General features: G+C 42.0%; 1 protein-coding gene across 1 annotated transcript in view; it reads left to right on the top strand.

Moving 5' to 3' along the window:
* The window catches only part of Afg3l2 (AFG3 like matrix AAA peptidase subunit 2), a 44,584-nt gene that overhangs the window by 29,716 nt on the left and 1,242 nt on the right, over positions 1–13,626 (top strand). Inside the window, exons 10-16 of the mRNA XM_076836992.2 lie at positions 266–419; positions 2,086–2,193; positions 2,287–2,412; positions 4,314–4,424; positions 5,805–5,920; positions 8,452–8,652; positions 10,449–10,643. Coding sequence (XP_076693107.1) covers positions 266–419; positions 2,086–2,193; positions 2,287–2,412; positions 4,314–4,424; positions 5,805–5,920; positions 8,452–8,652; positions 10,449–10,643 — 1,011 coding nt within the window. The remainder of the gene's footprint in view (positions 1–265; positions 420–2,085; positions 2,194–2,286; positions 2,413–4,313; positions 4,425–5,804; positions 5,921–8,451; positions 8,653–10,448; positions 10,644–13,626) is intronic.

Genomic DNA, 13,626 nt, shown 5'->3' with positions numbered 1-13,626 from the left:
AATAGCAGATATTGTAAGTATTTATTACATTTCAGTTATATATGGGTTATGGAAATAATATTTGCTCACCTTAAATCGGTTACTTTATTATTATTACTCGCCCTTCTTTGCTACTTGTAACTCTTAAATATGAATGTACACTGTGGAACAAAAAGGATGTCTTCATGGAATGAGAGACTTGAGTTGATTTTTTTTTTTTTTTTTTTTTTTTTTAAGATGAATGACATTCATTTGTCCTGTGGCTTTGTGCTTCTCCTTTGTCAAGGTCCGAGACTTATTTTCCCTTGCTCGAAAGAATGCCCCTTGCATTCTCTTCATTGATGAGATTGATGCAGTGGGAAGGAAAAGAGGGCGAGGCAATTTTGGAGGACAGAGTGAGCAGGAGAACACACTCAACCAGCTGCTGGTGGAGATGGATGGTGAGTGGTCAAGCCTTTGGTGTTTTAAACTGCACTTTCTAATTATTTTATATATCTCTAATGTGAAAATTATTATTACAAAACCAAGTTCAAAAAATCAAAATCAAACTTCTTTTTAAATGCTCTTTTACACCAAAACAAATAATAACAAACTATTATGACTGTGTATTTATCTCTTGTGCATTGAATAAGAGATAAATTATGAACATTATAATCTTATTATTAAAATCACCTATGATCCTGGAACATCAGGAAAACTCAGGGATAACCAAGTGTGAATTTGGTGACCAAGTAAAAAAAAAAAAAAAAAGATGAATAACCCCTGACCTGCCCACCATCACAGTGCGGCAGTACAGTGCACAGTGTAGAGTGGCAGTTGTTTCCCCTTACATCTTGGGCTGACTGGGAGCTATGGCTTCCTGCTGCTTCCCAGTGTTGCACGAGAAGATCAGACTACACAGCACTCACCCAGGAAACAGCCAGATCCAAAGTCTGAAGTAACAAAGCCTATTGCTTTGACACCATTGTAAAGTTGAAAAATCACAAGTTGAGGACCATCATCACTGTGCTCCTTGACCAAGAGAGCAGTTTTTCCATGTTAGCTTGTCTTTCATTTAGGAAAGCCAATTTCCTGGGCATGCCATATTCCTCCTGCTGGGTTGTTTGTGCAGAAAGAGGAAGCACAGTGCCAGGTATCCAGCTGGTTTGGATGGGAACTAGACACAGCATCAGAATGAGAAGGTAGTAGACCGGGTATGAAGCTCAGTGGTAGAGCACTTGCCTGTTGTGTGTAAGGCATGGGTTTGATCCCCAGCACCAGAAGGAAAAAGAAAAAATAAAAAAAGGAAAGAAAGTAGATACAGGTTCTGCTCTATTCTATAGCAGTCAGTTCAAGTTTAGAATGATGAGATCAAATCAGCCCAATAACTGTTTCAATGCTAGTGTCCTAAGAGTTAATGTGTGGGCCAGACATTGAACCTACTAGAACTGAGCATCTCAGTGGGAAGAAGAGGTGGGAGATTGAGCTGACATATTTGCCTTCAAATATACAGTTACTTATTCCTGTGGCCCAGGGCGTCACAAAAGTTGACAATATTTTGTAAGTTTCTACTTGAGTAAATTAAAATCTTTGGTAATTTGCCTTTAGAAAATATTTTGAATGTTTCTAACAACAAAATGTGTTTGTGGTAATAGATGTGCCAGTTATCATGAGCTGATCTTCACATATTTTATTCATGTATTGAAATGGCACACACCTGTAATCCCAGCAACTCAGGAGGCTGAGACAGAAAATGGCAAGTTTGAGAGTAGCCTCAGCAACTTAGCAAGACTGTCTTAAAAGATAAAATGGGCTGGAGATGTGGCTCAGTGGCAAGTTGCCCCTGGGTTCAATCCATAGTACCAAAATAAAATACACTACTATACCAAATAAATATGTACAACTGTATGTCAGTTAAAAATAAATATTATTATTTTAAAAGAACTCTTAAGTTTAATACATGATTTTTGTTGTTAAGAACAACATGAATAGTAAGAACAATTCGAGTTTGTGACTCAACCATGTTGGATGTAGCTGGGGTCTTGGGTGCTCATCCTTCTCCACAGATGCACTTGTTCTCTGCCCCATGCTGTTTAATCAATTGCATTTTCAATATCATCTTTTCAGGTTTTAACACAACAACAAATGTAGTCATTTTGGCGGGCACCAACCGACCAGATATCCTGGATCCAGCGCTGATGCGGCCAGGGCGCTTTGACAGGCAGATCTTCATTGGTGAGATGATGTCCACTGGGTTGGTGCCGCCATCTGTGGGTTTAGATGTGACTGTCTCACTGTGACTTTTTTCCTTAAAAATAATGTCTAAAGGTCCACCAGACATAAAAGGAAGAGCCTCTATTTTTAAAGTTCATCTCCGACCACTGAAACTGGATAGCACCCTAGAGAAGGAAAAGCTGGCCAGAAAACTGGCCTCTTTAACTCCAGGGTTTTCAGGTGAGTAGAAATAGTCACTGTCCTCTTTCTAGTGCTTTTAAGTCACTGACATGTACCAGTTCACTTGGATGCTCTCATCTTAGGACTTCGTAAGTAATTTTTACCTTTTAATTTTGACATAGAATTAGAGGAGATAGTGTAGTGAGCCTATCAACACCCATCAGTAGCTTCAGGAAAGGTCACTGGTTCACATCTAGTACCTTACCCACTTACCTCTGATGGCAGATTTTTTTTATGGACAAATATTGAAGGAATTATTCCCAAGTGCTTTTTTTTTTTTTTTTTTTTAATTCTACTGAGATAAAATTAACATGCCATAACATTCATCAATTAAAGTATATAATTCAGTGGTGTATTAGCTTCGTTGCTTCTGTGACCAGAAGACTTGACAAAAACAATTTGAGGAGTTTATCTGGGGGCTCACAGTTTCAGAGGTCTCAGTCCAGACAGCCAACTCAGTTGCTCTGGGCCTAGGGTAAGGCAGAACATCATGGCAGGAAAGTGGCTGGGGACATGGCTCCAGGAAGCAGAGAGAGAGCTCTACTCAACAAGGACAAAATATAATCCCTAAAGGCATACCCCCAGGGACTACCTCCTCTAGCCACATCCCTCCTTCAGTCTCTAGATTTCTTATTCTGGACATTTTGTGTGACTAGAGTTACATGACATGTTGCCTAGTTTGTGTTTACTTGGCACACTGTTTTCACGGTTCATCCATGCTTATAGCAGATATCAGAACTGCATTCCTTTTTATGACCAAATAGTATTTCATTGTGTGGCTATTCCGCATCTTGCTTGTTCATTCATCAGTTGATGGATTTTTAAGTGGTTTCCATCTCTAGGCTCTTATATCATTCATCTACAGATGTTTGTGTGGGTTTATATTTTCATTTCTCTTATAATCATCCTAGTGTGTGTGCAGTGGTATCTCATTTAGGTTTTGATTTGCATTTGCCAGGTGACATTAATGATATTGAGTATCTTTTCATGGGCTTATTCTAAGAAATCTTTAGTGTAAGATAAGATTCTTTTTTTCTCATTCTCTTCCTCCTTCCAAACTCAAAATGAAATGAAAAGTAATGTATGAGAATATAACTGTATGGTCAGAAGATAGTCATCTTGAATATCCCAGGAATCCTAATTACTTATTCCTTGTCTTTGGAATTAAATTTGTAATGTCTTAATATTTATTTATTGAGCACATATATTGTGCTGTAGCTCATTCATGTTACTATATGTATATATTTGAAAAATTGATTTAAAGGCATTTAATAATCTCAAAAGCATTTGGCATGGGCATGTTGGCATATGCTTATAATCCCAGGGACTTGGGAGGCTGAGGCAGAAGAATTGCAACTTAGCCAGCTTCAGCAACTTAGCAAGGCCCTAAGCAACCAAATGAGACCCTGTATCAAAATGAAAAAGGGTGGGGATGTGGTTCAGTGGTTAGGCTCCCTGGGTTCAGTCCCTGTAACCCAAAAAAAAAGAAAGAAAAAAAAAAAACCACTTGGCATGCTTTCCAAAATGTTTACATTTAGTTGTTTGAGTGAATGTTTTGATGCTTATCTTTATCATTTTATGTAAACATGCTACTTAATAGGCACATAAGTCATCTTCCCAGCAGAAATGGTGAAACTAAATACTGTCTTAGTTTATTGTTATATAGCTTTATGGCCTATAGTATAATAGTTGTCTGTAATTATTTATTCACTACTAATGTGTATATATCATTTTGGAGAGCCTAGATTGTATCAGGCCAGTACTAAGTACTAGAATAGCTTGGAGTTATGAATAAAACTGAGCTATATTTTCAACTAAAATTCTTAGCCACCTCCACTGCTGACGAGAGGTTAACTCGGTTAATGTTGGTGGGTCAGCTGTTCTCCATGCTCATTTTGTAGGAGCTGATGTTGCCAATGTCTGTAACGAGGCTGCTTTGATTGCTGCAAGACACCTCTCTGATTCCATAAATGAGAAACACTTTGAACAAGCAATTGAGCGAGTGATTGGTGGTAAGGCAACTGAAGACATCTCAGGCCAGAAGGCTGGTACAACAAATATGAGGCCAGCAGGTTCTGTTTTGGCAAAACTAGAAGCAAAGAAAGTGTCTCCTGTGCCTGTGTGAGGTCTGCTGTATGCATTCTTTGTGCCCAAACCCTGTTTCCCTTGCCCTGAGGTGGCTCTTGCCTGTTCACGTGCTGCCACCATAAGCTAAAGCCATAAGCGATCATTTTATAAAAAGACAACATATGGAGAAAACAAAAAACCCTGTGATACACTATGGGGAAAAGACTTTGTTTATTCAGATGAGCAAGAAGTATTTATCAGGGCTTGGTATGACTCAGTGATAGAGCACCTGCTCAGCATGCACAAGGCTGTTATCAGTTGAGAAACTGTCTCAGATGAATTATTTTGAGCACAGCAGAACTACTTCTGCCACAGTGCAGTGGTTTACATTAATAAAACTGTGTAACATAAGGTTTTACACCGCAGGAGTACAAAGGGAGGTTCAGCACTCCCTCTCTTCAGGCCCAAGAAGAATCATGCTTAGACTGCAGGTCCTTCCTGTACTCCATAGTTCACCTGGGCTCCAACATGGGCTCTTCTGGACTCTGTTCCTGAGGTTACCTTCTCTGCTCTGTTCTACTTTGTTGGCTCACTCTTTAATCCCATGGGTTTCTGGGTAGTATAACGGGTGCATTGGTCTAGCCAGCTCTGAGTAGGTATTTCTAGCTCTATAACTAGCTCAGCACTTTTTTTTTTTTATCATCTCCCTTCCATTAGGAAGAGACTCCAATTGGTCTCTTGTGGCAAGCATCATTATTTACCTATGACTTAATGATCCTGAATACTCAAGAGTAAGCATGATAATCTTTCCAGAGTTCTTTCTTTTCTACCAGTTTTATTTTTTTATTTTTATTTCAAAGAGAGAGGGAGAGAGAGAGAGAGAGAGAGAATTTTCAATATTCATTCTTTAGTCTTCGGCGGACACAACATCCCCGCCTGTAAGCGGTGTTGAGGATCGAACCCGGGCTGCACGCACGCCAGGCGAGCGCGCCACCGCCCAAGCCACATCCCCAGCCCAGTTTTATTTTATTTTAACCTAACTACTGAATTTTATTTTACATTTCTGTTTATTTCCCCAAACAGGATATGTGGCCTAAAAGAGTGGGAGAGTTAGGATAAAGGGGGCCTGGATAGTGAATGCATTTTTGCTATAGTTGGATACTTCAAACTTGATCCTTAATTCTTGATTAAGATTTTTGAACTGTCGTGGGAAGTCTTCAAAGTACATTTTACTTTAAAAAGGAGTGCATAACATTTTATAACTGTGTTTTAATGTCATTGACCCTAAATTAGTTGTTTAGGATTTTTTGTTATTATTTTGTTAGGCCTGGAGAAAAAAACCCAGGTTCTGCAGCCCGAGGAGAAGAAGACAGTGGCATACCATGAAGCAGGTCATGCGGTTGCTGGCTGGTATCTGGAGCATGCAGACCCTCTCTTAAAGGTGAAGCAGTGTGTGCTGGACAGTGCTGGCCAGCTCAGCATACGAGCAGTGACTTGGAGTTTCACTCACACAAAGGATATGTAGGATGTGTCACTTTAAAAGAATTTGGCAAAAACTAGTAATGGCTGAATGAGGTGGTTATACAAACCCTGCTGTAGATAAGCTATAAAAGTTGAACAGAAAACTATTTAAAGGGACTGGAAAATGTCCAAAAGTAGAACAGAGCTGGGTCTAGTGGCGCATACCTATAATCTCAGTGACTTGGGCACCTGAGGCAGGAGGATTGCAAGTTTGATGCCAGCATCAGCAACTTAGCTAGATCCTATCTCAAAATATTAAAAAATGAAAATAGAAACATTCAATTAAAAAATAGTAAATAAAAATTTAACTGCATTTTTCAAGAACATCCCAAAACACGAAATATACAGGGATAAAGTTAAGAAAACATTTGTATGACCTATACACTGAAGTAATAAACCCAACCCAAATAAAAACAGAGTGTTTATGGGATGTTATGTCAGCTCTCCTCACGTTGCTCTGTGGTTTTAGTGTCATCACAATTATAGTAGAATATTTTGGGGAAATTGTGAAGCTGAATCTAAAATTGTTTGGAAATACTGATAAACTGTAATAGCTAAAGCAGTTAAGTTGAAGTGGTTTACTACCTGATTTCAAGCCTATACACAGCTGCAGTAATGAAGACTTGCTTTCTGGGGAGAGGACCAGTGCAGAGATAGTGGACAGAACATAGGCAGAGAGACCCACACATATTTGGTTAATGGATTTTCAAAAGAAGTGTCAACATGATTCAAGGGAGGAAAGGTTTTCTTATCAACAGATGTTTCTGGTAACTCAGTGTTCATCTGAGAAACTTGAATATTGATCCTTATATCATAAGCAAAAGTGAGTTTGAAATAGATCACAAAAGCCAAAACTAAACCAGACATGTGGCATATGCCTATAATCCCAATTACTTGGGAGGATCCCAAGTTAAAGACCCATCTCAGCAACTTAGCAAGATCGCGTCTCAAAAACTAAAATGGGCTGGGGATGCTGCTCATTGGTAGTAGAGTGCCTTCAGTTTGACCCCTACAGTTACCCCTGCCCCCACCTCACCAAAAAAAAAAAAAAAAAAGCTAAAACTTATAGAAGAAAACAGTAAAAATCTTTGTGGTACAAAAAGAGTGAACTGCAAAAGAAAAAAGTTGATAAGTGGAATCTCACTAAAATTTAAAACTGTCTTCAAAAGACACCATCAAGAAAATTGAATGAAATTGAATGAAAAAAAGATTTGAATATATGGTTCACTGAAAGCATTTCATGAATGAGCATTAAGCACATAAAAAGCATCTTACTCATCAGGAAACTGCAGATTAAACCGCAGAGCAATACCACAGGAATGGGTGCAATTTGGAAAAGGAGTACCCTAGTGGCAGTAAGGTGTAGAGCAGCGGAGCCCTCTTGCATTGCCCACAGGAATGAAGCATGGGTGGCCATACATTTTGGTATTTTCTCATAAAGGTAAACAACACTTCCAAATGACCAATTGGTCCCACTCCCTGCTATTTACTCAAGAGAAATTAAAACATGTCCAAATGAAGACTATTATAGCTTTATTTGTATCAGCAAATTAAAAACAACACTGATGTGCTCCAAGAGTGCAGTGGATATGTGATCTGTTTACACATGGAATGCTGCACAGCATTGAAAACAGGTGAACCGTCTACACACAACAGTATGAATGAGTATCAGACACAGGAAAGAAACCAGACCGAATCACATGGTACAGGATGGCATTTACATGCAGTTGCCTGGGGCTGGGTGTGGAGGATCAACTGGGGAAGAGTGCAAGGGAATTGGGTAGGATAATGTTTTATGATTTCATTGGGGTTGAAAGTTATGTTCAGCAAAACTCACAACTTTATACTTAAAAGTAGGTGCAGTTTTCTGTATAGAAAGCATCCCTTAACCAAACTGGTTTTTTAAATTAAAAAAAATTATTCAATCGCAAAAAGAGGAGTAGGAAAGAAAACAAAGGCTGCTGAGTGTCTTGGCCTGGCCATCCCCTCTACTCTGAGGGCCATGGCAGTGATCAGCAGTCGCAGTCTCCAAGAAGAGTCACCAAACCCACCAGGCACCTTTCATCTCTACTTGAGTGGTTTGGGCTAGGGTTGTGAGCTCAGCAGTAGAGCGCTTGCCTAGCAAGTGTGAGGTCCTGGATTCGATCCTCAGCACCACATATAAATAAATAAAATAAATGTGTAAGGCCAGCCTCGACCTAAAGGAGGCAAAAAAAAAAAAAAAAAGACTAAGTGGTTCATTTGAGTTTCACAGAAAGTCAGGAAAAGTTTTCTAGAACTTTCCCAGGTTCAGGTACCGATCTTTCTCACCAAGGCTGAATCATCCAATGTTGCACTTGCTTTTCAACTTTTCATTGGTGAGTTTGTCTGACTAGACACATACTTTGCTTGGGTTGACACTTGGTAGTGGGTTTCTCTACCAAGGAGCATTTTGTGGTTTGTTCTCACCAGGTTTCCATCATCCCCCGTGGCAAAGGATTGGGCTATGCTCAGTACCTGCCCAAGGAGCAATACCTATACACCAAGGAGCAGCTCTTGGACAGGATGTGCATGACTTTAGGCGGTCGTGTCTCTGAAGAGATCTTCTTTGGAAGAATCACAACTGGTGCCCAGGATGACCTGAGGAAAGTCACTCAGAGTGCTTATGCCCAAGTGAGTACATGAAGCAGGGCTGCTGTGCTGCACTTCCATTTTGCTGGAGAGACTGATGGTCATGAATGGCTCTGAAACAGCACGGTCAAGTTTTGGTGGCCTAGCTTTTACAGCAAGTCTGTTCCAGAAATGGCCCATTTTCTCATCCCACAGTGTTAAGGCTTATGTCCTAGGGTACTGCCCATAAAGCGCAGGTCCAGAGAAGGTTAACTTGAAACCTGTGGTCCCACAGGAGGGCCCCTCCTGGATTTGCATGCCCATCCCTCATCACTGACTCTAGCAGTCACCTCCCCTGACTCGTCAGGATCAGTTCCTGTTTTCTTTGAAAATATTTACCACTGGAGCCCACATCCTCAAACAGTAGAGTTCGTTGCCTGTGAATTTGATATGGATGACTTCCTTTGAGAACTCCTCTTATTTGTGAGGTGACTTTTCTTTGTTGTGTGTCTGTCACTTTCTCTATATTTTTTTTTTTTATATTAGTCATTTTTAAATTTTTCTTGAGGATGCAGTGCTACACGCCTATAATCCCAGCTACTCAGGAGGCAGGGACAAGAGGATTGCAAGCTGAGGTCAGCCTGGGAAATTTAGTGAGACCCTATCAAAATAAAAAGGCTGGGGATGTGATTCAGAGGTACAGCACTCCTGGGTTCAGTCCCCAGTGCTACAAAAATAATGATGATAATTTTTTTCTCTTCTAGTGCATTCTGGCACTTTGTGTGAGGTTTTCTAACATGAAGTTCTTTTGTGTTTTCTGTCATTTTTCTGACTTCTTGCAGCTGTTTTTAGAATGGAGGTCACAGGTTCTGTGTCATGGACTGGTTATTTCATCCCACTCATATTTTCTGTGAGATGCTTTCTATGTCTTATTCTTTCTTTTCTCAGGGTAACTTTATTCAGGATTTTTTTCCATTGCCCGTTTTTACATGAAATCTGTCTTCCTGACCTAAGCGCGGGGAGGTCAGGCTGTGGCTTTGAGTCCTTCCCTTGTTTGTGTGCCGTGGTACAATCATGCTTTCCTGCTTGCTGAGCTCTGTTCTGGCTCCCACTTCGATTAGGGCCTTTTCTCTTCTAGTCATTTTGGATCTTACTTCCAGAAGCTGCTTCATGTGGTGCTGACTAGTTTGGTGGACTCTTACAGCTCACACTGAGCCTCCTTACACCCCCCCCATAGCCCCCATAGCCTTGTTCTGTGTACACTTGTGTGTGACACGGGAAAATGCCAGCGCCCCTCCACTGTCACCTATTCTCAGGTTGGCACATGGCTCTTCCCCTGGTGAACCTGTTAGCAACATGGGGTGCAGCTCCTCGGGTCCTCCTGGCTTCTCTTTCTCTTCTGTTTTTTGGGGTACCAGGGATTAAACCCAGGGGCACTGGACCATTGAGCTACATCCCCAGTCCTTTTATTTTTTTATTTTGAGACAAGATCTTCCTAAATTGTTTAGAGCCTCGCTAAATTACTGAGACTGGTTTGAACTTGCCATCCCCCTGCCTCGGCTTCCTTAGCTACTGGGGTGACAGGTGTGCACCACCACACCTGGCTTCCTTCTGGCTTCTCAACTTCCCTCATAGACATGGTGATAACACAGAGGCCTCAGAGCTCTTAGGATCTGGCCCCACTTGTTTGTCCCCTCGTTGTGTTGTGGGTGTGGTCTGTGTGTTTCTAGTTGTGTGCTCCTGGTGAGTTTAAAGCACAAAACCCTTCCTGCCACCATCTGCTTAAAGCCACTGCATGGGTTTTGCCAAGCTACAGAGTAATGATTTGTAACCACCACTGGTCATGTGTTGTTTTTCAGATTGTTCAATTTGGCATGAATGAAAAGGTGGGGCAGATCTCCTTTGACCTCCCACGTCAGGGCGACATGGTATTAGAGAAGCCCTACAGTGAAGCCACCGCCAGGCTCATAGACGATGAGGTGCGGGTGCTGATTAATGATGCCTATAAAAGAACTGTCGCCCTCCTCACAGAGAAGAAAGCCGAAGTGGAGAAGGTAGGCACCAGTCTTATAGGCAGTCTCCACACTATCCTGCAGTGAAAGGTCCAGCTGGTGTCCAGTCCTGAGAAGCCCCTCCCTCTGGCTCCCCCTGGGGCTCATTCATGCTGATGATCAGGGTCTGCCATCTCTAGGAGGTGCATGGTGGGACCAGAGGCTGGCACCATCCCAGCTCTCTTGGGCAGATACTTCACCAGTACTCCTAAGAAGCACACCTGCCTAATTGGAATTTATCTTTGTTTTTCACCTCTTGAGTAAATAGGTAATGAGAAATGAAAGAATTAGACCAACTAGGCAGGTGGGAATGGAACATGAAAATTATATTGTCTTGGTCATGGCCTCCACAGATGAACATGCTTTGATTTTTCAGCGTTGTACCTCATCTGATGGCACCTACTGAAGGGAGGGCCCTTTCTGAACTCAGTGGGTTTCTTGCATTCAGTAACCTCTTAAATATTCAGAATCCATACAACCAAAACTATAATTTTTTGTTCTTTGTACATACCACACACTGATGAGAAAAACACAAATGAAAAAGCCTCTTGTAAGGACTGATGCAAACAAAAACATTGTTTTGGGGGGAGTTTTTTGTTTTTGTTGTTGTTGTTTTTGTTTTGTTTTGGTACCAGGGATTGAATTCAGGGTCATTCAACTACTGAGCCACATCCCCAGCCCTATTGTATTTTATTTAGAGAGAAGATCTCACTGAATTACTTAGTGCTTCACCATTGCTGAGGCTTTGAACTCATGATCCTTCTGCCTCAGCCTCCTGAGCTGCTGGGATTACAGGTGTGCACCACTGCTCCCAGCCACTAAAAGCATAAGATATGCTGTTCAATAAAGGGGTCTTCAGAGAAGCCAGTTACAAGACTGTCCCTTGTAAGGTGATTCCTAAAATCATACCATCTGTCACAGATGTGCAGTGTACTTGGAGGGTGAGCAGTGTCCTTGAGACAGGAAGCAGCAGGGCCTGAGAAAGGAGGTCAACATGGGCAGAGTGGCCCAGGAAGCTCTGTAGAAGCCAGGACCTGAGTTGTGTCTTGAAGGATAAACGGGTCACAGTGGAGGAGAAGGCAGGAGGAACAGGCCCCAGGGAGGGCAGGCTTGGGCCTATGCAGTGCAGTCACAGCACAAGGCCCTCCAGAGCCAGCAGAAAATGGAGAAAACAGCTTTAGAAATACAAGTGCCCTTAAAACTAACCAAACCCAGCCCCCATGTTTTCTAGAAGTCCCTAAAGAATTTTCAGCAGGAATGATTAAAACTGCCAACTCGATGAGGTGGAAAGGCGAGAGCAAGCTGCTCAGGCAGCTAGCTGCAAGGGGGCCTGGTGCTCTTCAGATGGCACTGGGGATAGTGGCAGAAATCAAAGGTACAGGCAGGCCTGTTATTTACAGAGAATGGAAGAGAAGAAGCCCTCAGAGGCTCCAAGGCACCACCTATCAGCAGCCCAGGGAAGGGCAGGAGGAGAGTTGGGAGCAGGGTTCATTCTCCCCACCCAGGACCAGAGCAGCACGCTGTGCAGGTGCAAGTGGAGGTGGATGGGAGGTCCACACTGAAGGACAGAAGTTGTTGAACAAGGAGGTGAGCTATAGAAGCGGAAGGAGAGGGCTCACAGTAGGTCACTGGCTCTGTGGGGTTACACACTCATGTCCACAGGACTAGAGAGAGAGGATTCCGCTCACCCACAGTAGATGCTCAAAGAGGTCCCAGAAATTTAACCCAGTTATCTTACCCTTCCATGTTTGCTGGGATTTATAAAAAGGAAAATTAATGGAACACAGGATCTTGAAGTGCTCCACAGAGTTCTGAAATATTTTCTGGCTACTCAGAGAAAATTAAAATATATTAAGAAGATGTTGAGCCAGCAAGAGAAGTCTACTGAGAGCAGAGGGCTGGGCCTTGCTTCTGCAGCCAGTGCCTCTAAACCCGAGCCTCAGGAGTTGGGCAAGGCAATGTCTGCCCCTGTGTCAGGAGGGAGAAGGGTGGGCAGGCAGCATTTGCGCAGCATCTTGTGCACCAGGCACTGCTTTCTTTCTTTTTTATATATTTATTTGTTTGTTTTCGTACTAGGTATGGAGCGCAAGGGTGCTCTGCCTCTGAACCACATCCCCAGCCCTTTTTATTTCTTATTTTGGGACAGGGTCTTGACAAGTTACTGAGGCTGGCCTCAAACTTGCTATTCTGATGCCTCAGCCTTAGAGGAGTTGCTGAGATTGCAGGTGTGCATGACTGTGCCTGACTTGGTTGTCTTCATTGGGTTTTGTTTGTTTTGTAGGGTCTTTCGTTATGTTTTTTGCCATGCTGGGGATGGAACCCTGGGCCCCATGCATGCTGGGCAAGCACATACCACTGAACTACGTTCCCAGCCCTCTTGATTGTTTTTTCTGCTTTTTCTGTTTGTAGCTCACTCCATTTCTCTCCTTTCTTCTAATCTGATCCCTCCACAAAACCACTGTTACTTTCTACATATCCTTTGAGAATATTATATTTCTTTGTGTGTAGAATTACATTAAAAGGAAAACTTGGACAAAAAAAGTTTGAGCCAAAAAAAGAAAAAAATCATAAATCCAGCAGTGCTAAAAATCAGAAGATTTTGCAGAAGATATTTAGAGAGCTTTGGAGCCAAACCCTGAAGCAGAGTAGAGAAGCTGCTTGACTGGCTCCTGCTAAGCCTTTACCTTTTTTGGGTATGGTGTAATAGGAAGTCCCAAGTTATATAACTAACAGGCTGCTTGGCTGTGATTAGTTGAAGCGCCATTCAAAATCAGCTACAGAGAATGCTGTTAAGGAAATTTCAGTTCGCTTGTGTGTGAGTTACAGGTGAGAAACAACCCCAAGATAATGGCCTCCAAGACAGCACATAAAAAAATATATTATTTGCTTTGAAAAGCAAACCTAGTGTAATCTCAGCTACTTGGAGATTCCAACTTGGACAACTTAGCCAGATCCTATCTCAAAAATGAAAAGAGCTGGGGATGTG

Source organism: Callospermophilus lateralis, chromosome 17 (genome assembly GCF_048772815.1).
Source record: "Callospermophilus lateralis isolate mCalLat2 chromosome 17, mCalLat2.hap1, whole genome shotgun sequence".
In the NCBI taxonomy this organism is placed as follows: domain Eukaryota; kingdom Metazoa; phylum Chordata; class Mammalia; order Rodentia; family Sciuridae; genus Callospermophilus; species Callospermophilus lateralis.
Note: the sequence above shows the minus strand (reverse complement) of the source record. Positions and strands in the feature narration are given on the sequence as shown.